General features: G+C 42.3%; 2 protein-coding genes across 5 annotated transcripts in view; one reads left to right on the forward strand and one right to left on the reverse strand.

Annotated features, from left to right (window-relative positions):
• csnk2a2 (casein kinase 2 alpha 2) overlaps positions 1 to 5,863 on the reverse strand; it is a 51,256-nt gene extending 45,393 nt beyond the window's left edge. For 2 of the 3 annotated variants that reach the window (XR_004414520.1, XM_033036084.1), the window contains exon 1: positions 5,293 to 5,820. Coding sequence is in view for 2 of the 3 variants with exons in the window: in XM_033036084.1 (XP_032891975.1) it covers positions 5,293 to 5,396 (104 nt within the window). In the remaining variant the exon portion in view is untranslated. Of the gene's footprint in view, positions 1 to 5,292 lie in introns of all 3 variants that reach the window. The other variant, XM_033036082.1, reaches the window with a different exon arrangement.
• Positions 5,864 to 16,899: 11,036 nt separating this feature from the next.
• The window catches only part of ccdc113 (coiled-coil domain containing 113), a 30,965-nt gene continuing 20,952 nt past the window's right edge, over positions 16,900 to 26,912 (forward strand). For both annotated transcript variants that reach the window (XM_033036085.1, XM_033036086.1), the window contains exons 1-2: positions 16,900 to 17,056; positions 26,227 to 26,350. In XM_033036085.1, coding sequence (XP_032891976.1) covers positions 16,944 to 17,056; positions 26,227 to 26,350 — 237 coding nt within the window. In that variant the 5' untranslated portion in view covers positions 16,900 to 16,943. The remainder of the gene's footprint in view (positions 17,057 to 26,226; positions 26,351 to 26,912) is intronic.

Consider the following 26,912-nt stretch of genomic DNA (forward strand, 5'->3'; position numbering starts at 1 on the left):
GCTAGATGCAGGAAGATTGCTCCCGATGTTGGGGAAGTCCAGGACAAGGGGTCACAGCTTAAGGATAAGGGGGAAATCCTTTAAAACCGAGATGAGAAGAACTTTTTTCACACAGAGAGTGGTGAATCTCTGGAACTCCCTGCCACAGAGGGTAGTCGAGGCCAGTTCATTGGCTATATTTAAGAGGGAGTTAGATGTGGCCCTTGTGGCTAAGGGGATCAGAGGGTATGGAGAGAATGCAGGTACGGGATACTGAGTTGGATGATCAGCCATGATCATATTGAATGGCGGTGCAGGCTCGAAGGGCCGAATGGCCTACTCCTGCACCTAATTTCTATGTTTCTATGTTTAAAATTATTAACCATTTCATCCCTATCTCAAGAGCTCAAAGCAACTGGATATGTGGTTCAATACGATCAAAATAAATTATCTCTGTTACTTAACTATTTTCCACACAATGCGTAAAGATAAACAACAACTTTAAATACCACATTTAGCCCAAGATACTTCAAAGCAACAGACAAAGATTGGCAGTGCCAATTTATAATGCCAGGGAGATTTTAGGACAGGTGACTAAAAGCTTTGACAAAGGCAAGTTTTAAGCAGGTTTTTAAAAGAGAAGTAAAGGTTTTTAGGAAAGTAAGAAGAATGAAAGGAGTTCTCCAAGGAATTATGCTATTGATCAGATTAGAAAGGGAAAGATCTGAAGATGAGGCTGATTTAAAAATCATGTTGCTGGTTAATCAGGAATCATTCCAGGGTAATGAGCACAGGGTGACGGAGAGTAAGATAGTACAGGTTAAAATATCCAACTTTTGGATGTGCTTACGTTTATGGGTAATTACTGGGATCTTCAAAATAAGCTAATACTCAAGTAGATTCACAACAGATATGGAGGATGATCAAGCAGAAGCAAGGAAGCTACCTTAACGCAGGAGAAAGGTGGGAAAATTGGACAGAAATCAACTTTCAATTTAATTGACCTGTGGAATGGAAAATGAAAATGCACACGGGAGGCATTGTTGTGTTAGCATTTAATGTTTTTTTATCAATTCCAATATTCCCTATGTATGAAAGCACTATTATAAAAGGGTTTTAAATATGCCGCGCAGTCTGGCTTAGGGACTGCAATTGGCTCAGCATCAGCATGAAACGTATCATTCACTATTCCTGTCACATGACTACCAAGCGTCCACATCCAAGGCTTTTCAGTTTAATCAGGACAATAAAACCAGATCTAAAAACAGTCCACCTCAACTCTAATTCCCTTTGTTTGTAATTATTGCAAGCCACTGTGACAATAAATGTCACTGGAGCATGAGATTGCATCACACCCTCCCTTGCTCTGGCTGTTCAGCAGTTGTGCTTTTAAAAAGCAGGAATTCTATGGGGGAATTACTCTGCATACATTTTACAAATTCCCTCAAGGGAGTTTTCTGTTATTCTGAATGCAGTCTCGAGGTTTATTTTCAAACTATAGAACCATGATACTTTATCATGAAACTCTTGCATATCATGTTTAAGAACACAAGAAACAGGAGCAGGAATAGCTTGGAGACGTTACTAAGAGCAATCGGTGACAAATGCTGAGCTTGCTCTGTCATCAAGGTTGTGACGATGCAGTTTCTTGCAAAGTCCCTGTAAACCTTGAATTGCTTAACCACAAAAATACATTGATCGGCATTTTGAATGAACAACAGTATTGTGAAGCAAGTTTCCTTTCAATTAATAATAAATTATTCTCCCAAAACATTAATCTTCCTCTCTGCTATGAACAGCCGGGGATTTCCAACATTTTATTTTAGACTTCACAGCACTGGCATCTTTGCAGTTTTCTGCTTTTACTGCCTTTAAACAGTTCTTGATAAAAATATTATTTTTAATTTCATTAATCAAACCTAATTCTACAAAACTGAATCCATGTAATTTAATTGAATGATAAGAGCATTTTGGTTCAATTTAGCATTGAAGGTGAACATCACCTGATGCCTTGGTATCTGTAAATAGCATCTCACTCAGAAATTATGGGTTCAGCCCCTTCCAAGTAACAACAATGTGGATATGGTGAAGTGTGGATATGGTGAAGAATCTAATGAAACAAAACCTCCAAAATGCTGGAAATCTAAAATAAAACAGAAAAAGCAGGGAATACTTAACATGTCAGGCTGCAGCTGTGGGAAGAGAAAGGGTTAACGTTCCTGTTGAAAACCGCTTATCAGAACCAGCAACATTAACATAGTTTCACTTCGCACATGTGGAGCCTGACCTGCTAACTATTCCCTACATTTTCTGTTTTACGTTGAATAAAATCTTAAACCAAGATCATTCCAGTAGATATAAAGGATTCAAGATCCTCTGTTTGGAGTAACAGATGTCCTAGCTGACATTTCTCGCCATTAACTGCTAAAAAGATAGGTCATTTGTCTTTTGGTTCCTTATAGTATGTTCCAAAGTTTGACGTTTGCCTTTAAAATTTTGACATCCTGCCAAAAATGAACCACAAAAACTGACAAAATGCAGCAGCAAATTAACATAAACATCAATCATTCACTGGTTCTTAACATTTCCTCAATTTGAATTTTCTTTTTTGTTGTCCTTTATTTTATTCTCCTGGGAAATTATGAAATATCTTTAGTTATTGGCATGAGTATTTATTGATCAAGAAACCTCTCTGGAATTTCAAAGTTCTACAATCATTCCCGTTAGCTTCATTCCTCTAGCAAGTGTACAAAAAGTACAGAGTAGGATGTCTTTTGGCCCAGCCAGTTCTTCCTAGAAATATAGTTCCACCAGAGCTTCTTAATCTAGAGTTTATGCCCACCTTGGCTACAATCTAATTTGTACAAGTTTATACCATGTCCCCTCATCCTATGGTTGTGTTTTAACTTGCATTTGAGATTCAAGATTCCATTACACTAAGCATCCCGACAACTCAAACATATTTTTAGACTGCTTAAATGTACACATTTTCCCACTATTTTCCTTACAATAGTCTAATCGTACGAGGGATGGACAGTATAGTCCCTTCTTCACCCCAATTTCAAAGTTGTAATTCAAGTCTTTGAGATTCTGTGTCTGGTACTGAATAATATCCCAGTTTATCTGCAGATTAACTTAATAACATCACCACTCCATCAGTATGACCTTCAATTGATAGTGTATCTTATTCAAGATACCACAAAATCCTGCCCAATTTGTACTCGATTCCCTGCAAGATTTGACATGCTGAGTTGAACCTATTATTACCAAATCACCTGGCTTCTCCCTGAGAAGATCTCATTCAATAGGCACACATCCACCCCAGTGTAAAATATCATGCATGTTGAGCAAATTTGTATTTTATCATTTGAGTAGCTACAAAGCAGGTACACATAAGCCCTGCACTAATTAGTAACTGGCTACCGAAAGGTCAAAAGTAGAGGAGAAACTAATTCAATGCTCCTCCTGCTAGCAACAGGAAGAAAATCAAAATGCACAGTGATCACAAATGCTCCATGCCAAATAACCAAAAAAAAGTAAAAGATAATTATTTGGCCTGAGGGAGGTGAAGAAGCAGAGGAATTTAGGAATAGAATTCCACAGCATGGTGTCCAGATGGCTAAAAGCATGTCAACAATGAGGAGAGAGGAGATGAACTGGAGACCAAATTGCATGCAAAGGGAAGGAATGATGCGAGCTGGAAATAATTTAATAAAGTGAGGACATCAAAAAAAATTAATGACAAGAATAAAAAACATTTTGGGCATTAGGAGAAAAAGGAAATATCATACATCAACACTGACAGATGAACAGGACTTGGAATACTGTAGCACCAAATATTTGCCCACATTCCATGCAAAGGTTTTACTGAAAGATCTATGGATCCTTACGCTGTTCTTTAAAGGTACATCTCAAAATCAGACACAAGAACCTTTAAGAAAAATGCACCCGAGTGATAGGTTTCTCACTCCCAAATGCAGACGATTTGAATGGGGGGGTGTTACTATTGCTTGAACAGCTACTGCACCCAAAGTGCTTGAATACATAAAGACCATAAGTGTGCCCAAGATATCAAGCCAATCTATATTTCACAGCAACAAATAATGCAGGAAGTACCAATCTTAATTTTCCTTTTGTAGAAAAGAACCTTAAGTTGATGAGAGAATTTGAAAGAAAAATTAATTCCTCGCCTTATTCAACTCAGGTACGTCTTGAATACTCATACAGTCAGGCTAATCAATTTTGCTGGAATTCCTGCTTTAGTCAAACCCTACTTTTTTTTTTACGCAGCAACAAGACTTGGCAAGTATTTGTAAATCAATTGACAAGATCATTTTTTTTCTCATTAGAAAGTTCTAAACCTTGAGCAAATGTTCTTTTTTTTTTAATGTAGCCTCATTCACAAATATGAAAAACAGATATTTGTTTTCTCCTTTTTGGCCATTTGAGTGGCCATCGTGAATGCAAAATGGTGATATTGCACTACCAATTACTTAATCAAATGTTTAAGTTGCAGTGTAATCAACAAGCATGACTTCCCCAAAAAAAGGAGTTGACGTACACACCTAAGGTGAGGAATTTAGGCAGAGAGGGGCAAGTGTTTGAGGATAAAGGACAAAGGCCAATGTTAAGTTTTCTGTTCTTTGGCCAGCTCAGGATACTTTGTACATTGATCTAGTCTTACAGGACTATGTGAAACAACATAGGAAGCAGCCCCATCCTAGTGTTAAACCCATTTCACCAAGCCTCAATAAACCACCAAGTAACCACATCTGGAATGTTGGCTTCATCAATATTTTGATAAACTAGATACTTAAATATCAAACAGTATCCTATATACTAAATAGCAAGATCATAACTCATAGAACATTCTGCTTTTAAAAATACTAAGTTCATAAAAAGGGTGTGGTTCAAATTACTTGAACAACTACACCATTAATGACTGCAAAAATAAGTGCAAACACCAACCAACAAATGGATTTATGATGTGGGACAATTCATAATAAAGGATTGAAATCATATGATATGATGCGGAGATTTCAGAAATTAGTCAAATTCATTACTCAAGAGGTTCCAACAAATATTGATAACCCAACAACGGCTCATTCCTTTGGGAACATACTTTAGATATATCCACTCTGCACAAATTGTTATTACCTACATTCCTATACACATTTCCACACCTCTGCTTTCCACGTTCTTGTTTATATATAGACCAGTATTAATCCATCCTATAGATGACTATTCGTCCTATAAATAGATGTCAACGTATTCAAATCATATTAACATAATTACTACGCGTATGGCTCTTACCCCCATTCAGGAACGTGCAACTCGTAATCCCAGTATTCGCGGGGTTTCAGGCTGTTTACCTCGGCATACACGCGGGCCCTGCTCCCGGTAGCCGGACCCGGCATGACAGAGCCAGGGCTCAGCTCAGGGATAAAGGGGCGAAATCCCCAGCGGGGTACCGCGGGGCTGAGAGACAGGACGCACTGCCACCGCACACACCGACTATCAGGAGCCAGGCCCGGCCACAACCCGCGCACCACCTCCTGGGATAACTTCAGCAAAGGGGTCCGGGGAGCCAGCGAAAGGTTCGCCGGGGCGGGGTAGGTAGGAAAAGACCCAGGCAACTAGAGCGGGCCCCGGCTAGGGAAGGTAAGCAATGCCCACGCAGCTGTGCGGGCTAAGCGGGGCGGAAGGCCGACGATAACGATGCCAAGATAGGGCCGCCAGGGAGAGGCCCGCTGCGACGGAAACTGTTCGACCGGGTGCAGCAGCAAGAAACCGGTCGCAAGCCCGGTGTGTCAGCGAGAAGAGACCGAGGGCCGGGCGCCCGCGGCAGCGGCTCCTAGCGGCGCCCAGGTGTATCCAGGAGGCTCTCCAGCCACAGTGCTGCCTAGCGGCACCTGACTAAAATGCCGACGACAGCGGTCCTCTAATGGCGTCACACTCAACCCGCCATATACGCCGCTGCACACTCCAGTGAGCAGCGCTACCTAGGGGTACCAGACAGCAGCAGTGGCGGCTAGCGCTCATGTGGATAAATGTGAGGTTATCCACTTTGGTGGCAAGAATAGGAAGGGAGATTATTATTTGAATGGTGTCAGATTAGGAGACGGGAGGTGCAACGAGACATGGGTGTGTTTGTACATCAGTCACTGAAAGTAAGCATGCTGGCACAGTAGGCAATGAAGAAAGCTAATGGCATGTTGGCCTTCATTGCGAGAGGATTTGAGTTTAGGAGCAAGGAGGTCCTACTGCAGTTGTTAAGGGCCCTGATGAGACTGCACATGGAGTATCGTGTGCAGTTTTGCTCTCCTAATTTGACAAAGCACATTATTGCTATTGAGGGAGTGCAGCGTAGGTTCACTAGGTTAATTCCCGGAATGGCGGGACTGAAATATAATGAAAGAATGGGTCGGCTGGGCTTGTATTTGCTGGAATTTTTAAGGAAGAGAGGGGATCTTATAGAGACATATAAAATTCTTAGAGGATTGGACAGGGTAGATGCAGGAAAAATGTTCCCGATGTTGGGGGAGTCCAGAACCAGGGGTCACAGTTTAAGAAGAAGGGGTAGGTGATTTAGGACTGAGATGAGGGAAAACCCTTTTCTCCCAGAGTTGTGAATCTGTGGAATTATCTGCCACAGAAGGCAATGCAGGCAAATTCACTGGATGTTTTCAAGAGAAATTTAGATTTAGCTCTTAGAGCTAAGTGAATCAAGGGATATGGGGGGAAAAGCCAGAACGGGGTACTGATTTTTGGATGATCAGCCATGATATTGAATTGCGGGGCTGGCTTGAAGGGCCGAATGACCTACTCCTGCACCTATTTTCTATGTTTCCATAACGCAATTCTAAAAAGGTAATCTAGAACTCTGATAACATAACCTAGATGGACTAAATGGCTCTGTGATTGCAAATTCCACATGTTCACCACCCTGCCAGTGAAAATATTTCTACTTCACAGTGCTCACTCACTTGCCCTGTAGTCACATGATTTAGGGAAGTCCCCCCCCCCCCCCTTCCATTCAATCTCTCTAACAGTCAAAAATGTGTAAGTTTCAAATAGAATCCCTCTCATTCCTATAAACTATAAACAAGCCTAATCTCTCCTTGTGTAGCAGTTGTGCCATCCCTGGAATCTGACTGGTGAACTTCCACTGCATTCCCTCCGTAACAAGAATATCCTCCATCAGATAAGGAGAACAAATTGCACACAATCCTCAAAGTATAATCTCACCAAGGACCTGGATAAGTGTAAAGACGTCCTTGATGCTATACTCAAATATTCCCTCATAACTGCTTGATGCATCTTTAGGTTTGTTTACACTGACTGGTATACAAGGTCATCCAAGTCTCCTTGAACATCAACAGTTAAATAATACACTGGTTTTCTATTTTCCTGCTGAAATAGATAACTTGACATTTATCTATGTTATACTGCATCTACTATGTTTTTGCCCAATTGCTCCGTCCAAGCCATCACAAAGCCTTTTTGCGTCCTCCTCACAGTTCAAAATCCCACCCAGGTTAATGTTTTTGAAATATTACATTATGTTTTCATGGACTCATATAATGTGGAAACGCCCTTTGGCCCAAGTTGCCCAGACCAACAAACATGTCCCATTTACACTAGTCCCACCTACCTGTGCTTGGCCCACATCCCTCTAAACCTGTCCTATCCATGTACCTGTCCAAATGTTTCTTAAACCTTCTGATAGTACCTGCCTCAACTACTTCCTGCAGCAGCTCGTTCCATATACCCACCACTTACCACTGAGTACCAAGCACTCAATCCTAATGTACCTCACTTAATCGTCATCCCCAAGAAAGATCTATTAATTCCTACCACCTGTTTCTTGTTTTACTATCAGTTTTCTATCATGCCAATACATTACCCTAATCCCATTCACTTTAATTTCACAAACTAATCTTCTATGTAGGATTTTATCAAAGGCTTTCTGAAAGTATAAGTACACTATATCCACATGTTCACCCTTATCGACCCATTACTTCCTCAAAAAACAATCCGGTAGGTATACCAAACACAATTTCTCTTCCTGATATCCATGTTGACCTTCTCTAATTCTGTCGATATTATTCTTGATAGTAGCCTCCAGCATTCACTGCACTACTGATGAAAGGCCAACTAGACTGTTGTTTTCTGGGGGGTTTTCTCCACTTTTAAAAAAAATAAAATGGCATTACAATTACCACTCTCCAAATTGTGAATGATTCTATATTCTCGGAATTCTGGGAAATGAAAACCAATGCATCCACAGTTTACCAAGTTACCTTTTATTTCAAAAATAAACTTTATTTGTAATTTAAAAATATATACAAAACAAAAACAACACAAATCTCTAAACACATTCTGTATGCTCTCTTTATACATCAAATATTGCTAGTTTTATACCCAATAGTGCTAGCACCCCCTCTTTTTCCTAACACTAAACACTACTGCCACTCAAGTGGCTCCGTGGGCTGATATCCGTTCCCTTGTTTGAGGGGTGTAATCTTCGGACAGCCCCCCAAAGTCCAATATTGTGGTCCTTTCATACAGAGCCTCTGCATTGGTTGTACCAAGCTTCAATGTGTTCCTCAACATCCACTCCTGCAGGGTGGAATGAGCTAATTGGCATCATTCCCTTCTGGGTATCTCACTGTGCTGAAAGACCAACAACCTTCAGATCGTCTTTCACCGAACTAATGGTCTTCTACCAGCACCTATGTCCGCCGCTGCATATGTCCCTGGGTACAGCCCGTAAATCAGAAAGTCTTTACTCTCTGCTACACAAATGCTTGGGATGAACTACGACAAGGATCCTTGCATCTTTTGCCAAAACCACATTCACAAGAATCCCCAAAGAAGGGTGCCATTGCCCTCATCTACAAGCAGAACGGGGAGAAGGATAAAATTATACAGCAAAAGATTGGAGACCAACTCTAAAATGTAGACTGTATGATTCTCTCCAAAGCCATCATCAACTAGGTTAAGTCTGCTCTTGGGCAGGTGATCCACCCAGACCCAACATGTCATGTGCCTGCTGTGGCGTCGAGGATGACACTGGGTTCGGCAATGACCGCACCGACACTCGCCGTAGGGTGAACTCACATGATATATTTATTTACAGGGAAAATAAATTACAGGACCATATGGGGGGCACTGTCCCTTGTCATTAGGGTTCCTTGTTGTCAGTATGCGGCTGTCCCTTGTCGTCAGTATGCAGTGATCTCAACTTGTCCCAGCAGCTCAGTCCTGGTCTTGAAGGAGGAGGCTTGGCAATCTCAGGCTTCTCCCTGCAGTTCATCTTCGCCTCGAGAGGGGGGAAGCTGACAGTCCCAGGCTTATCCTGGCAACTCAGCTTTGTGGCGTGAAGAGGTGGTGCTGGCGGTCTCTGGATTATCCTGGTGGCTCACTCTTTGCCTCAGTGTGTGGGCCCAGTCCCTCCATGTACGTGAGCAAGAAGAAGCACTGGTGTCTCAGGCTTAGAGTCATAGTCCGAGTGATAAAGTCAGAGTGGTACAACATGGAAACAGGCCCTTCGGACCAACTTGCCCACACCGGCCAATATGTCCCAGCCACACTAGTCCCAACTGACTGCGTTTGGTCCATATCCCTCCAAACTTGTCCTATCCATGTACCCATCTAACTGTTTCTTAAACATTGGGATAGTCTCTGCCTCAACTACCTCCTCTGGCAGCTTGCTCCATAACCCCACCACTTTTTGTGTGAAAAAGTTATGCCTCGGATTCTTATTAAATCTATTCACCTTCACCTTAAACCTATGTCGTTCCTCGATTCACCTACTCTGGGCAAGAGACTCTGTGCATCAACCCGATCTATTTCTCTCATGAATTTCTCTCATAGATTTCTCATGAATTTATGAATCTAAAAGATCATCCCTCATCTTTCTGCGCTCCCAGCCTACTCAACCTCTCCCTATAGCTCAGACCCTCTGGTCCTGGCAACATCCTCATAAAACTTCTCTGTACCCTTTACAGTTGTACAACATCTTTCCTATAACAAGGTGCCAAGGACTGAACACTATGTGGCCTCACTAACGGCTCATACAACTGCAACATGACCTCCCAACTTCTATATTCAATACCCTGACTGATGAAGGCCAATGTGCCAAAAGCCTTTTTTGATAACCGTATCTATCTGCAACTCCACCTTCAAGGAATCATGCACCTTCACCCCTCGATCCTCTGGTCTACAACACTCCCCAGAGCCCTGCCACTCACTGCCGCTTACCCCGGCTACACAGTCTTAGCCTCAGTAGAACCACTGGCTGTCTAGGGCTTCTTCCTGGCAGACCAGTCTTGAACATCTGGTGCCACTGGTCGTCTCAGGTTTGTCTCAGTCACTCAATCTTCCTTGAACCTGTGACAGGGGAACACAGCTAGCAGGGAGGCGCCCCACATTCTCTCCTTTCCTGTCCCTTCCGTCCCGTCCCTTCCCTTCCCTGCCTCCCCTCCCTACTCTCGTCCTTCCTCTACTCTCATCCTTCCTCTCCTACTTCCTCTCCCCACTTCTCTACTTCCTCTCCCCACTTCTCTACTTCCTCTCCCTTCTCTCTCTCTCTCCCCCCCGGCTAGAATGCTTGGGTTTTATAGGGAGTAGGCTGACATGGTTCGGGTGGCCAAACCAATGTCAGCTAATTGGTCCCAGCTTTTACCAATGATGCTGGGGATTGGCCTCTACTGGCCTGTCGGCCAGAGATTGGGATCAGGAAAATCTTTGACAGCCTTGCATTGCTCAGTGATGTCATCGTCTATGTACAGTATAGAGGGGTGGATGTCGGCCTGGTTTGCTTGTACCAGGCGAAAGCCTTTGACAGGGCATCACACTTGTATATGGGGGGCTCTCCAAAATGGGCTTTGTGGTGGGAAACAATGGTCATTGGTTGAGGAATTTCAAATGTAATTATACATTGGTCAATCATCAGTGAACATACATACCCATAACCTTATGATAGAAGGAAAGTGCTATCGGTATACACTGCCTTAGGAAAACACATGGAGCAGTACAGCATTGGAAAAGGCCCTTTGGTCCACAATGTCCGTGCTGAACACTACGCCAAGTTAAAGTAATCTCATATTGCTACATGGGATCTGTATCCCTCCATTCCTTGCAACCTTCACCACAAAAAGATTAAGGGCAATAACTATATGGGAACACTGCCAGCTTCAGGTTCCTCTTCAAGTCATGCACCATCAACACTTATTGTTGTTCCTTGATTGTCTTTCGGTCGAACTCCGGAAATCCCAACCAAGCAATACTTTAGGGGTACCTTCACCAGAAGTATATATCTATTATATATGTACCTTTTAATTCATCCATCATCTTGTAATGGGTTACTAATGGGTTAGTGATAGCACCCTATTATTTATTTTCAAAGTTTTGGATTCAAGCACCATTCCAGACTTGGGAATATTATCTCAGTGAAACTTCAGTAGATCACTCAGACACCGTTGCATTGTTGGAGATGGGTTTTTTGTTGACATTAAATAGAGGCCACGATTGTCATTCTTGGTGTGTGCAAAATGAAGCATGCACATTTCAACAAAATATTGGTGTTTTTTTATTTTATTGTTGTTTTGTGGATTTTGCTTTGTTTAAAACTGGTGAGTGTGTTTGATCCATTACAGCACTGAGCATACAAAAACACATTTCATTCGTGGCAATACACGGGTAATATTCAATTTTATCTGGTGTATAATTAAATTAATATCAATTTAACTAATTTGTTACATTTGTTAAATTATATACTAAAATACACCAGTATTCTCAATGTCATCACATATTCTTATGCATAATGTTCTTTATATTAATGCACATAATTTAGGGATTACAGCCCTGAAATTTTCCCACAATGCTTACAATTAAACATAATTTAACTACTTATTCAACTACATAAATTAATAAATCTGGTATTGTTTGTCTGATCAATCTCATTTTCTAACTCACCCTAAACGACGCCAAAGCTGATCATCAAGCACATATAAGAGTCTCGCATTTAGGCTATATCCACTGCTCTTCAGGTATTCTACTTCAATGCGTAATGAGAAAAGAAAGAAAACTGGTAATTCTGTGCTAGTTTTTGTAACATTTACTATCAGTTTGGAATTCACAAACAAAAATAATCAGACAGAGAATTAATTAACCCCCAATGGCTTTAGCTTTTAATTAACTTTATGATGTCCCTATTGACACCAATTAAGCACCGTGTTCTAAAGAAACAGGCCAGCCTATACACAGACTAAACATAGCAGTAGAATACGGCATTATATTTTGTGATATAATGCATTTGTCCTTACAAAATTATTATTCTGTCAACTTAATATTGCCATCACCAGAGGGAATCTTCTGCGACTGAAATATAAACAGAAAATACAATTTTTAAAATTTATGTTGAGTGATTTTATCCAGTATGTTGTTAGATCTTATAAATGAGAAAGGTCAAGATTTCCATTCAGTTGCTTGCTGCGTTAATTAATCTGAGATGGGTGACAGCTCCACAATCTAGTCAGGGGAGCTGGTACTCATCCAGTTGGAAGCATATTTTATCATTCTACGATATCGCTCCATACAACCTCAGGCCTCTTCAATCACCATTCCCTCCTCAGTTAATTTTCCATGAAACTCACTTTCTGCTATCCCACTCTTCTCTCTAACTACCTCTGCTGTTCAACTCCATTTCATTGTCTCCATGCACAGTGGCGGACTGGGTCTAAAAATATTGGTTGCCAGGAAACAAAGGGGGCCCATTTCATCAGGGGCCCACTTGATATAGGGGGCCCACTTCATCAGGGGCCCACTTGCCATCGGGCAAGCTGACACCCTGGCCAGTCCGCCAATGTCCATGCACCCCAATATCATAAATGCTAGGTACCATCTTAAAAAAAAAAGACCAGATTGAAAACTTCCTTCTTCACCATACCAAGTAACTTTATTTTCTTGGAAATATCTGTTAATTTCCATGGCTTTATGCGAATTCTGTAAATGTATCTTTCCCCCCACCCAATACTTCATGGTAAAACATACTAAAGATTGTGAAATACATAGCATTATACTTTTTGTCTATTATGTTCACCCAATCATGTAGATTTCCTGGGCGTGAATCCTAACATTCTAACTCCAGAGACAATGGTGGTACCTTTAAACCAAGAATGATACCAGTAAAAATTTCTTTATCACTTGATTTCTCCACCCCAATGAATTTTGATATCTCAGTTTCCACATTCTATTAATTCAAAATCTGAAATACTACTACCCAAACCCTGGTTTGCGGTACATTTCATTTGCTCATCTACCAATCCTCAATTATCGATAGTGTCCTCGCTTACAAATCTAGCCATATCCTACTATGTGATGCTTGTACCCCATTCTGAGCACATCCAGATTCTGGACTTTTTGCATCTTCCACTATGTTCCTGTATTTCTCTTTGATGGTTCCATCTTTCTAGTTAAAATGCAGCCAGCACATTTTGAGAAAAGACTTCTCCTACCGCAACAATGTAATTTTGTTCCAACACACACTTTCTTCTTTTGCCTTCCGTTCCCACATTTACAGATTGTTCATTGTTGACATTGAAGCAGCGCTTGCTGGCATACGCAGAGATCGAACCCGGCATTTGGAAGCCGCGGTCACGTGACTCGGGAGGGGCCGCTTGTTTCGCGCGGTTTTTATTTGCGCGCGTTAGTTCAGCGCTGACCACCGTTGTGGGCAGACGTGTCTGAAGAACCTGTAAACTGGAAATCAAACTTTTGAATAAAGATCTGTTGAAAACTCCCGTAGTCGTTTCTCAGACCGCCAAAACATCAAGAATAGGCATGAAGTATTTCCCCTTGTATAATAATACAGCACAGCTTTGAATAGATAACAATTTCAGTTGTAATGCTGACTCTCCAACACAAAGCCATACATCAAACAGAATTCACTCCAAATCGAACACGGTAAAGTCAAAACCCATCATTTTTGGTTCCATTTCTTCCCATGCCTTTCACAATCATATAACTACAATCATTAGTTTCACCTACATTCAATAAATTAGAAATTTGAAAACATAAAAAAGGCCTGAGAAATATTTCCAGGTTTAATTCATTAACTCAGCTAAAAGAACTCTTCCTTTGAGTAAACAAAATATCTGCACACTCGAGATCCCATGTTCTGAAGATGAACATGAGAGTGCGTTTCAGTGTCCGAGAAGCAGTGGCAGATTTCAAAAGGTAGCCATTGAGTTGGCTGTGTGAGCGCATTTCAATGTCAGAGAAACTGGAAGATTTCAAAAGATGCTGCTGCTCTTATCGAGTTCCTCCAGCAATTTGTGATTAGCTCAAGATTCCAGCATCTGCAGTTTATTGTATATACATCACTATGTTCCCCAGCACAAGATTCCAAACAGATCCAGAACCAACTACCTTCACCAAGGGCCAGATGTGGCTCCCTCTTATTGTCTCAGTGACTCTCCATTGCTGTAGCATTATATGAGCAGCATGGAGTGGTGGAGCAGTGATGAAGGACACCAACAGCATTGCCAGATCAGGCTGACTCCTACTCATCAACCCAGTGCAGCTGCCAGCAGGCCTTCAAGGCTAAGATAAGACTCTATATCTTTATAAGAATTTGGTGATTCATTGTATACCGCCTCAGCGAAGTCTACTATTCTTATACTAGAAACATAGAAAAATAGGTGCTGGAGTAGGCCATTCAGCCCTTTGAGCCAGCACCGCCATTCAATATGATCATAGACAATAGGTGCAGGAGTAGGCCATTTGGCCCTTCAAGCCAGCACCGCTATTCAATGTGATCATGGCTGATCATCCCCAATCAGTACCCCGTTCCTGCCTTCTCCCTATATCCCCTGACTCCGCTATTTTTAAGAGCCCTATCTAGCTCTCTATTGAAAGCATCCAGAGAACCTGCCTCCACCGCCCTCTGAGGCAGAGAATTCCACTCACACCACTCTCTTGAGAAAAAGTATTTCCTCGTCTCTGTTCTAAATGGCTTACTCCTTATTCTTAAACTGTGGCCCCTGGTTCTGGACTCCCTAACATCGGGAACATGTTTCCTGCCTCTAGCGTGTCCAAACCCTTAACAATCTTATATGTTTCAATGAGATATCCTCTCATCCTTCTAAACTCCAGAGTGTACAAGCCCAGCTGCTCCATTCTCTCAGCATACGACAGCCCCGCCATCCCGGGAATTAACCTTGTAAACCTATGCTGTACTCCCTCAATAGCAAGAATGTCCTTCCTCAAATTAGGGGACCAAAACTGCACACAATACTCCAGGTGTGGTCTCACTAGGGTTCTGTACAACTGCAGAAGGTCCTCTTTGCTCCTATATTCAATTCCTCTTGTTTTAAAGGCCAACATGCCATTCACTTTCTTCACTGCCTGCTGTACCTGCATGCTTACTTTCATAGACTGATGTACAAGGACCCCCAGATCCCGTTGTACTTCCCCTTTTCCCAACTTGACGTCATTTAGATAGTAATCTGCCTTCCTGTTTTTGCTACCAAAGTGGATAACCTCACATTTATCCACATTAAACTTCATCTGCCATGCATCTGCCCACTCTCCCAACCTGTCCATGTCACCCTGCATCCTCATAGCATCCTCCTCAGTTCACACTGCCACCCAGCTTTGTGTAATCTGCAAATTTGCTAATGTTACTTTGAATCCCTTCATCCAAATCATTGTTGTATATTGTAAATAGCTGCGGTCCCAGCACCGAGCCTTGCGGTACCCCACTAGTCACTGCCTGCCATTCTGAAAAGGACCAGTTAATCCCTACTCTTTGTTTCCTGTCTGCCAACCACTTCTCTATCCATGTCAGCACTCTACCCCCAATACCATGTGCCCTAATTTTGCCCACTAATCTCCTATGTGGGGCCTTATCAAATGCTTTCTGAAAGTCCAGTGGCTCTCCCGTCCATTTTCCTAGTTACATCTTCAAAAGCCATGATCATAGCTGATCATCTAAAAACAGTACCCCATTCCTGCTTTTTCCTCATATCTCTTGATTTCTTCATCCCTAAAAGCTAAATCTAACTCTCTTGAAAAGTGAGTATCTGCAAAATTACAGCTACTGCACTTTTTGTACATTTATGATTGTGCTTTGTATGGTATGATTTTACTGATTTATATGCAAAGCAAAGAATTTCACGATACAAGTGACAATAAACATACCATTGAACCATATCCTCAGAATCATGAACGTTAGTCATAAATTCATACACCAAAACAGGTCCTTCAGCCCAACAAATCCAGTGTATTACACCAGGTATCCATTCACACTAATCCTACACCAATCCCAATCCATTGTCCCCACATTCCACTCAAGGTCGATACTCAGTGATCTCCAGTTTAAATGTTTATCTGATCATTGCCAGATTGTGGTTTATGGGACCCTTTTTGGTATCGTGCGTTCAACTATTCACTGGATGTATTCAGGAATCAAGGGATACGGGGAGAAAGCAGGACGGGGTACTGATTTTGGATGATCAGCCATGATCATATTGATTGGCAATGCTGGCTCGAATGGCCTATTCCTGTACCTATTTTCTATGTTTCTATTCCATGGTCTGTGAAGGGGCAACCTGGGGTAATCAAATATGAAGAACATTCCTTCCAATCTAAACATAGAAAATAGGTGCAGGAGTAGGCCATTCGGCCCTTCGAGCCTGCACCGCCATCTACTTGCATTATTCGCGCTAATTTTAGAAAACATCTCGCTACGCAATATCAATTCATTAAATTCCTGGTTTTACTCCTGAAAGAAGTACATAATATGAGCTAACTACAGCGAAGCCCCCGCTGCCGGGAGACGCTCCGCGCCTGACTGGAGCATTCTTTGGGCGGGAGTTAGAACGGTTACGCCTGCGCAGTCAGCGCCCGACGGTTTCCAAGGCAACGGCCGAAAACACTTGCAGCTCCGGGGAAACATGGCGGGCATTGTGGACACGGATAGTCTAGGTACAGTGAGTGACATTCACAGGGTCCAAAATATCCACCAGCTGAGCGACGAGGAGCTCATGGCGTTAATGGATGAAATAAGGTAGTCTGGAAACTTTACGTTAAAGTATTAAATCTGATAATTTGTGCGACGCCTGGCGGGGTTCCGGCGCCGGTGTGCTGGCGATCCTTCTCTCAAATGTCGGGCCATCTCTCAACGTAGCACAATATACAGTGCTCAACATGCTGGAAATGTGAAATGAATCACACATGTGGGGAACGCCTGGCACGTCAGGCAGTAATGCTGTGGGGATTCCACAGATGTTGCCTGACCTAAACAGTACAAGAGGGACGGTTTGCATCTTAACAGGTGTGGGACCAGCATTCTGGCAGGCAGGTTTGCCACTGCTACACGGGTGGTTTTAAACTGAATAAGGGGGGTGGGGTGTCGAATGGGATAGTGGAGGATGGAGTTAAAGGGAAAGGGTTTCTTAAATGTGTGAGCGTAGAGACAGAGGGGTGTAAAATGAGGGTAGAAGCAATAGGTAGCAAGGTGAAAAGTAAAAGTGGCAGGCAGACAAAACCAGGGCAAAAATCAGAAAGGGCCACTTTTCAACATAATTGTATAAGGGGTAAGAGTGTTGTAAAAACAAGCCTGAAAGCTTTGTGTCTCAATGCAAGTAGCAATCGTAATAAGGTGGATGAGTTGAATGTGCAGATAGCTATTAATGACTATGATATAGTTGGGATCACGGCGACATGGCTCCAGGGTGACCAAGGCTGGGAGCTGAACATCCAGGGATATTCAATATTCAGGAGGGATAGAGCGAAAGGAAAAGGAGGTGGGGTAGCGTTGCTGATTAGAGAGGAGATTAACGCAATGGAAAGGAAGGACATTAGTTTGGAGGATGTGGAATCGGTATGGGTAGAGCTGCGAAACACTAAGGGGCAGAAAACGCTGGTGGGTGTTGTGTACAGGCCACCTAACAGTAGTAGTGAAGTTGGAGATGGTATCAAACAGGAAATTAGAAATGCGTGCGACAAAGGCAAAACAGTTATAATGGGTGACTTCAATCTACATATAGATTGGGTGAATCAAATTGGCAGGGGTGCTGAGGAAGAGGATTTCTTGGAATGTATGCGGGATAGTTATCTAAATCAACATGTAGAGGAACCAACGAGAGAGCAGGCTATTTTAGACTGGGTATTGAGTAATGAGGAAGGGTTAGTTAGCAGTCTTGTTGTACGTGCCCCCTTGGGCAAGAGTGACCATAATATGGTTGAGTTCTTCATTAGGATGGAGAGTGACATTGTTAATTCAGAAACAATGGTTCTGAACTTAAAGAAAGGTAACTTTGAGGGTATGAGACGTGAATTGGCCAAGATTGACTGGCAATTAATTCTAAAAGGGTTGACGGTGGATATGCAATAGAAGACATTTAAAGACTGCATGGGTGAACTACAAAAATTGTTCATCCCAGTTTGGCAAAATAATAAATCAGGGAAGGTAGTGCATCCGTGGATAACAAGGGAAATCAGGGATAGTATCAAAGCGAAGGATGATGCGTACAAATTAGCCAGAAAAAGCAGCATACCGGAGGACTGGGAGAAATTCAGAGACCAGCAGAGGAGGACAAAGGGCTTAATTAGGAAAGGAAAAATAGATTATGAAAGAAAACTGGCAGGGAACATAAAAACTGACTGCAAAAGTTTTTATAGATATGTGAAAAGAAAGAGATTAGTTAAAACAAATGTAGGTCCCTTGCAGTCAGAAACAGGTGAGTTGATCATGGGGAACAAGGATATGGCGGACCAATTGAATAACTACTTTGGTTCCGTCTTCACTAAGGAAGACATAAATAATCTGCCGGAAATAGCAGGGGACCGCGGGTCAAAGGAGTTGGAGGAATTGAGTGAAATCCAGGTTAGCCGGGAAGTGGTGTTGGGTAAATTGAATGGATTAAAGGCCGATAAATCCCCAGGGCCAGATAGGCTGCATCCCAGAGTACTTAAGGAAGTAGCTCCAGAAATAGTGGATGCATTAGTAATAATCTTTCAAAACTCTTTAGATTCTGGAGTAGTTCCTGAGGATTGGCGGGTAGCAAACGTAACCCCACTTTTTAAGAAGGGAGGGAGAGAGAAAACGGGGAATTACAGACCAGTTAGTCTAACATCGGTAGTGGGGAATCTACTAGAGTCAGTTATTAAAGATGGGATAGCAGCACATTTGGAAAGTGGTGAAATCATTGGTCAAAGTCAGCATGGATTTACAAAAGGTAAATCATGTCTGACGAATCTTATAGAATTTTTCGAGGATGTAACTAGTAGCGTGGATAGGGGAGAACCAGTGGATGTGGTGTATCTGGACTTCCAGAAGGCTTTCGACAAGGTCCCACATAAGAGATTAGTATACAAACTTAAAGCACACGGCATTGGGGGTTCAGTATTGATGTGGATAGAGAACTGGCTGGCAAACAGGAAGCAAAGAGTAGGAGTAAACGGGTCCTTTTCACAATGGCAAGCAGTGACTAGTGGGGTACCGCAAGGCTCAGTGCTGGGACCCAAGCTATTTACAATATATATTAATGATCTGGATGAGGGAATTGAAGGCAATATCTCCAAGTTTGCGGATGACACTAAGCTGGGGGGCAGTGTTAGCTGTGAGGAGGATGCTAGGAGACAGCAGAACATGTCCCGAAGGCTGTGTTGCCTACCCGGTGCTAGGGTTAAGGATATCTCTGCGATGCTGGAGAGAAATTTGCAGAGGGAGGGGAAGGATCCAGTGGTCGTGGTCCATGTGGGGACCAATGACATAGGAAGGACGAGGAAGGAGGATCTGCTGAAGGAGTTTGAGCAGTTAGGGAATAAATTAAAAAGCAGAACCTCGAGGGTACTGATCTCCGGATTGCTACCTGAGCCACGGGCCAAATCGGCGAGGGTACGTAAAATTAAAAACCTGAATGCGTGGCTCAAAGACTGGTGTGGGAAAAATGGGTTTGGTTTCTTGGGCCACTGGCACCAGTACTGGGACAGGGGGGATCTGTTCTGTAAGGACGGACTTCACCTGAACGGTGCTGGGACTGGGGTCCTGGCAAATCATATAACTAGGGCAGTAGAGAGGTCTTTAAACTAAGTAGCGGGGGGGAGGTATCAAGGGGGGTAATAACGGCAGGGGTAGAGGAAATAGAGCAGGGTATCAGTGGGGAAGCGGAAAATCACAATGTGACAGGAGGATCCAGAATGTGTGAAGATAAAGCTCTAGATGTAAAAGGGGCAAAAACGGAAAGGAAGGGTTGTAAAAATCATCTGAAAGTGCTTTATCTAAATGCACGGAGTATTCGAAATAAGATAAATGAATTAACGGTGCAATTAAGTATATATAGTTATGATATCGTGGCCATTACGGAGACATGGCTGCAAGGGGATCAGGACTGGGAGTTAAATATAGAGGGGTACTCGACAATTAGAAAAGATAGACAGGAAAGAAAGGGAGGAGGGGTGGCCCTTTTAATAAGGGAGGGAATAATGGCAATAGAGAGGAAGGATATTGCGTTGAAGGATCAGGATAGTGAAACAGCTTGGGTACAGATAGAGAATAACAAGGGGAAAAAAACACTAGTGGGTGTAATTTATAGACCTCCAAATAGCTGTGACGCTGTTAGTCAGAACATAAATCTGCAAATAGTTGACGCATGTAAAAAGGGAACTGCTGTAATCATGGGGGACTTCAATTTTCATATTAATTGAGCAAACCAAACTGGGCAGGGTAGACTAGAGGAAGAGTTTATAGAATGTATTAGAGACGGGTTCCTAGAACAGTATGTCACAGAACCGACAAGGGGGGAGGCAATCTTGGATCTGGTCCTGTGTAATGAAGCAGGATTAATTAAAAATGTCATAGTTAGGGACTCGTTGGGAACAAGTGACCACAATATGGTCGAATTCCATATTCAAATAGAAGGGGAACAGGTTGAAACTCAGGCTAGGGTGCTTAGTCTAAATAAGGGGGATTATGAAGGTATGAGGACTGAGCTGATCAAAGTTGACTGGGATAGCAGACTCAAGAATAAGACGGTACATGAGCAGTGGTGTACGTTTAAGGATCTACTGTATAACCTTCAAGAAAAATTTATTCCTATGAAGAAAAAAAGGGGTAAGGGTAAGAACAGTCAGCCATGGCTCAGTAAAACTATAAAGGATAGTATTCGGCTGAAGGCAAGGGCATATAAGGTAGCCAGAGATAGTGGGAGGGTAGAGGATTGGGAAGCATTTAAAGGTCAGCAAAAAATAACTAAGAGATTAATTAAGACGGGGAAAATAGACTATGAAAGGAATTTAGCGAACAACATAAAAACTAATAGTAAGAGTTTTTATAGCTATATAAAAAGAAAAAGGGTGGCTAAGGTGAACGTTGGTCCATTGGAGGGTGAGACTGGAGAGTTGTTGGTGGGGAACATGGAAATGGCAAAGGCATTAAACGAGTATTTTGTATCAGTCTTCACCATAGAAGACACAAAAAATATTCCAACGCTGGATAAACAGGGGGCGGTAGGAATGGAGGAGCTAAATACTATTAAGATCACCAAGGAGGTGGTATTAGGGAAATTAATGAGACTGAAGGAGGATAAATCCCCTGGGCCTGATGGATTACATCCAAGGGTCTTGAGGGAGATAGCGGTGGGGATTGTGGATGCATTGGTGATAATTTTCCAAAACTCCCTGGAGGCAGGAACGGTCCCAGTGGATTGGAAAATGGCCAATGTAACACCTATATTTAAAAAAGGAAGTAAACAGAAGGCGGGTAACTATAGACCGGTTAGTCTAACATCGGTGGTGGGTAAAATGTTAGAGACAATTATTAAAGAAACACTAACGGGGCACTTGGATAAACATGACTTCATCGGACAGAACCAGCATGGTTTTGTGAAGGGGAAGTCCTGTTTAACGAATCTGCTCGAATTCTTTGAGGAAGTAACAACCCGGGTGGATAAAGGGGAACCGGTGGATGTGGTATACTTGGACTTCCAAAAGGCTTTTGACAAGGTGCCACATAAGAGACTATTGCTAAAAATAAAAAATTATGGGATTGGGGGTAATATATTAGCATGGGTAGAGGATTGGCTAACAAATAGGAAGCAGAGAGTGGGGATAAATGGTTCATACTCGGGATGGCAACCGGTAACTAGCGGGGTTCCGCAAGGGTCGGTGCTGGGACCCCAGTTGTTCACAATTTATATAAATGATTTGGAGGAGGGAACCAAGTGTAATATATCAAAATTTGCGGACGATACAAAAATGGGAGGAAAAGTAGGGGATGAGGAGGATAGGAAGAGTCTGCAAAAGGATATAGATAAGCTAGGTGAGTGGGCAACAACTTGGCAGATGAAATTTAATACTAATAAATGTGAAGTCATTCACTTTGGGAAAAAAAATGATAGGGCAAGTTATTTTCTAAATGAGGAGGAGCTGCGTTGTAATGCAACGCAAAGGGATCTAGGGGTATTAGTACATGAATCACTAAAAGTTAGTATGCAGGTGCAGCAAGCAATCAGGAAGGCCAATGGAGTTTTGGCCTTTATTGCTAGGGGTATTGAGTATAAAAACACGGAGGTCTTGCTGCAGCTGTACACAGTATTAGTGAGACCACATTTGGAATACTGTGTACAGTTCTGGGGTCCATACTTAAGAAAGGATGTACTAGCCCTGGAGGCAGTGCAGCGAAGGTTTACAAGATTAATTCCTGCAATGAGGGGATTGACATATGAGGAAAGGTTAAGTAGGCTGGAACTCTACTCTTTGGAGTTTAGAAGAATGAGAGGCGATCTCATTGAAACATATAAGATCGTGAGGGGCCTTGATCGGGTGGATGCACCGAGGATGTTCCCAATGATCGGGGAAACTAGAACTAGGGGACATAGTTGCAGAATAAGGGGGGGCTCTTTTAAAACTGAGATGAGGAAGAACTTCTTCACCCAGAGGGTGGTTAATTTATGGAATTCACTGCCCCAGGGAGCAGTGGAAGCAGAAACGTTAAATATATTTAAGTCTAAAATAGATGGTTTTTTAGCTGCCAAGGGGATAAGGGGCTACGGGGAGAGGGCAGGGATATGGACCTAGGTATGGTTAGTATAGTAAGACCTGAGTGATCTCCTGGACAAGTGTCGATCGCCTGGATTGGGGTCGGAGAGGAATTTCCCGGATTTCTTTCCCGAATTGGACCTGGGTTTTTATCCGTTTTTTTGCCTCCCCCAGGAGATCACGAGGTTCTTGGGGTGGAGAGGGGTGATAGCGGTATAAAGGGGAGGGTAGTGTCTTGTGTTCTGTGTCTTGTGTCTACTGTTTGTGGGTAAGTGTGTCTGTTTAGTGTTCAGCCATGAGCGAATGGCGGTGCGGGCTCGACGGACCTGGTGGTCTACTCTCGCACCTACTTTCTATGTAAGGTGACTTGGATAGGCTGGGCGAGTGGGCAAATGTTTGGCAGATGCAGTATAATGTGGATAAATGTGAGGTTATCCATTTTGGTGGCAAAAACAGGAAAGCAGACTATTATCTAAATGGTGGCCGACTAGGAAAAGGGGAGATGCAGCGAGACCTGGGTGTCATGGTACACCAGTCATTGAAAGTAGGCATGCAGGTGCAGCAGGCAGTGAAGAAAGCGAATGGTATGTTAGCTTTCATAGCAAAAGGATTTGAGTATAGGAGCAGGGAGGTTCTACTGCAGTTGTACAGGGTCTTGGTGAGACCACACCTGGATGTATTGCGTACAGTTTTGGTCTCCAAATCTGAGGAAGGACATTATTGCCCTAGAGGGAGCGCAGAGAAGGTTCACCAGACTGATTCCTGGGATGTCAGGACTGTCTTATGAAGAAAGACTGGATAGACTTGGTTTATACTCTCTAGAATTTAGGAGATTGAGAGGGGATCTTATAGAAACTTATAAAATTCTTAAAGGGTTGGACAGGCTAGATGCAGGAAGATTGCTCCCGATGTTGGGGAAGTCCAGGACAAGGGGTCACAGCTTAAGGATAAGGGGGAAATCCTTTAAAACTGAGATGAGAAGAACTTTTTTCACACAGTGAGTGGTGAATCTCTGGAACTCTCTGCCACAGAGGGTAGTCGAGGCCAGTTCATTGGCTATATTTAAGAGGGAGTTAGATGTGGCCCTTGTGGCTAAGGGGATCAGAGGGTATGGAGAGAAGGCAGGTACGGGATACTGAGTTGGATGATCAGCCATGATCATATTGAATGGCGGTGCAGGCTCGAAGGGCCGAATGGCCTACTCCTGCACCTAATTTCTATGTTTCTATGTTTCTATACCTCTGAGAAATGGCGACGGAGAAAAGGTTGTTCATTAACAATGGTTCAATGGTGCGCATTGTCACCTGTGAAATTATTTTTGCATAGATCACACATGCACGAGTTGCCATATTTTGGCACAATTTACAAAAAGTTCAGAGTCCGGTCTACGCGCTCGATGTACTTATCAGATTTAGTGCACATGAACAGTACACATGAACACTGCCATTCAATAAGATTATCGCAAATGTGATTGTCATCTCAACCATCTACCCGCAGTAACTTTTCACGCCTTACTTATCAAGGTTCCAAGTCATAAAAATATTGCTGCCTCCTTTTTTGCAGAAATGAAAAGCCTGTCAAGTCAAGTTTATTCGTCACATACACATACGAGATGTGCAGTGAAATGAAAAGTGGCAATGCTCGCGGACTTTGTGCAAAAAGACAAACAAACAAACAACCAAACATGCTACAAACAGAATGGAACAGAATAAGTTAAAAAGGAACATGAAAGTTAAAAACACACACAATTTTCGCGGAGCTGCCACAACGGCGACTGGACAGGGCCGCATCGTTTTTTTTCTTCTACTTTGCTGTGTAGGACAACAACCCATTATTATGAAGATAGACACTAAATGTTGGAGTAACTCAGCTGGACATGTAGCATATCTCTGGAGAGAAGGAATGGGTGATGTTTCAGGTTGAGACCCTTTTTCAGAAATGTCACCCATTCCTTCTCTCCAGAGATGCTGCCTGTCCTACTCCAATATGTTGTGTCTATCTTCGGGTGTAAACCAGCATTCACAGTTCCTTCCTACTCATTATTATGGATGGTTGACTTAAGGGCAGGAAATAAAAAACTAGAAATAAATTGTTTTACTTATCACTGGACCCTTAACTCTTTGCAGACGCTATTAATAAGCAAACAGCATGTCATGATTCCAAGTTTGCTGATAATACACAATCAGATGGAAAAATGAGCTGTGAATAAGATATCAGAAATCTACAAGGAGATATAGACAAGTGGACGAGAAAGGCATTCAGAAGATAATGTAACCTATTTTACCAAGGAGATGTCTGCACATCACTCATTGAATAGCAGTAGCCACTTGGTGACGATTGATGAGGCAACTTAAATGAGTTTGGCAGGTTGCGTAACTGACCATAATTAATGCTGATGACATTTCTAATATTTCTAGTGCTGATGAAATGTCTAGTATTTGACATTTCCACCCTGGGAAAAAAGTTCTGATTATCTAACCTATCTATAATTTTCTAAACATGTATCAGCCTCAATCAGCCTCTGTTGCTCCAGATAAAATACAATCCATGCTTGACCAATTTATCCTTATAGCTTGTACCCTCTAATCCAGGTAGAGTCTTGGAAAAGCTTTTCTGTGCCCTTTCCAAAGCCTCCATATCCTTCCAGTAATGGGGCATCCAGATCTGCACACAATAATCCAGATGCGGCCTAACCAAAGTTACATAAAGCACTAATATGACTTCCTGACATATACACACTGCCCCGACCAAAGAAGGCAAATATACCATATGTCATCTTTACCACTCTATCTACTTGTGTTGCCACTTTCATGGAGCTATGGACCCCGATCCCTAAGTACATCATTGCTTTAAAGGTTTTTCCATTGACTATCCAAATCTCCCAAGTTTGTCCAATTTCTGCCTATGGTTAGTATCCTTTAATCCAGCTAACATCATGGTAAAGTGGTTCTAGACACAAAATGCTAGAGCAACTCAGCAGGACAGGCAGCATCTCTGAAGCGATGGAATGGGTGATGTTTCGGGTCAGACTTATTCAGACTGATAAACCTGTATAATTCCTGTAAATTATCAATCAATCAACTGTGAGTGGTCCATTTTGTTATACTGTAGTTTATTTCCTGGAATAAGATGTGTAGTAACTTATAATAAATTGCCCATCTGTCTACAATAATATATTTTTTGCCTTTAATTCAGTATTTCCAATGCAGCCATGCAGAGAGAGAATGCAATGTTTGAGAAGTACTATGACCGCATGGTTCCCAAGGAAGAGGTTGACGAACTTCAAATTGTGTCACAGGACGTTGCACAACTGGGACAGGTTGTACTCTTGCCACACCATTAATACTTCCACAATAGCTTCTGAAGTTTAGAGTAGAATGAAATTAATCTTTCAAATATCTTTGACATATAAAATTTCTACGTAGGACTCCTTTGTGGCAGCATAATGGTAGCTGTCTTTTTCCTTTATTTTGTAAAAATAATCATACTTTCCAATGAGGATGGAAAGGAAATTAGCTCCAAGGTTACTAGAGCTCTAAGTGATTCAGCTGAAAAGGGATTGAATTGGAACAGGACCTAGCAGACAATGGGTCCAACTGAAGTTAACGGTAGATGATATTAACAAGTGTGAGGAAGATTCTGAAACTGGGCTACACTCAGATCAGTTGTATTTCACAATTGCTCTTTTTTTAAATCATATGAATACTTAAACCTAAACGGGGACTAGAATTTAAATAACACAGTTATACCTTAAGAGCAGATGGGGTGGAGGTTGTTATTAGATAACATAAAGGCAGCAAAGAACCTAACTTACTGTGAATAGCTAATCGGTATTCCAATCAACCCTCAAGCTCTTGATAATAGGTTTAATAGATGTGTAT

This window comes from Amblyraja radiata, chromosome 17, assembly GCF_010909765.2.
Source record: "Amblyraja radiata isolate CabotCenter1 chromosome 17, sAmbRad1.1.pri, whole genome shotgun sequence".
In the NCBI taxonomy this organism is placed as follows: Eukaryota; Metazoa; Chordata; class Chondrichthyes; order Rajiformes; family Rajidae; genus Amblyraja; species Amblyraja radiata.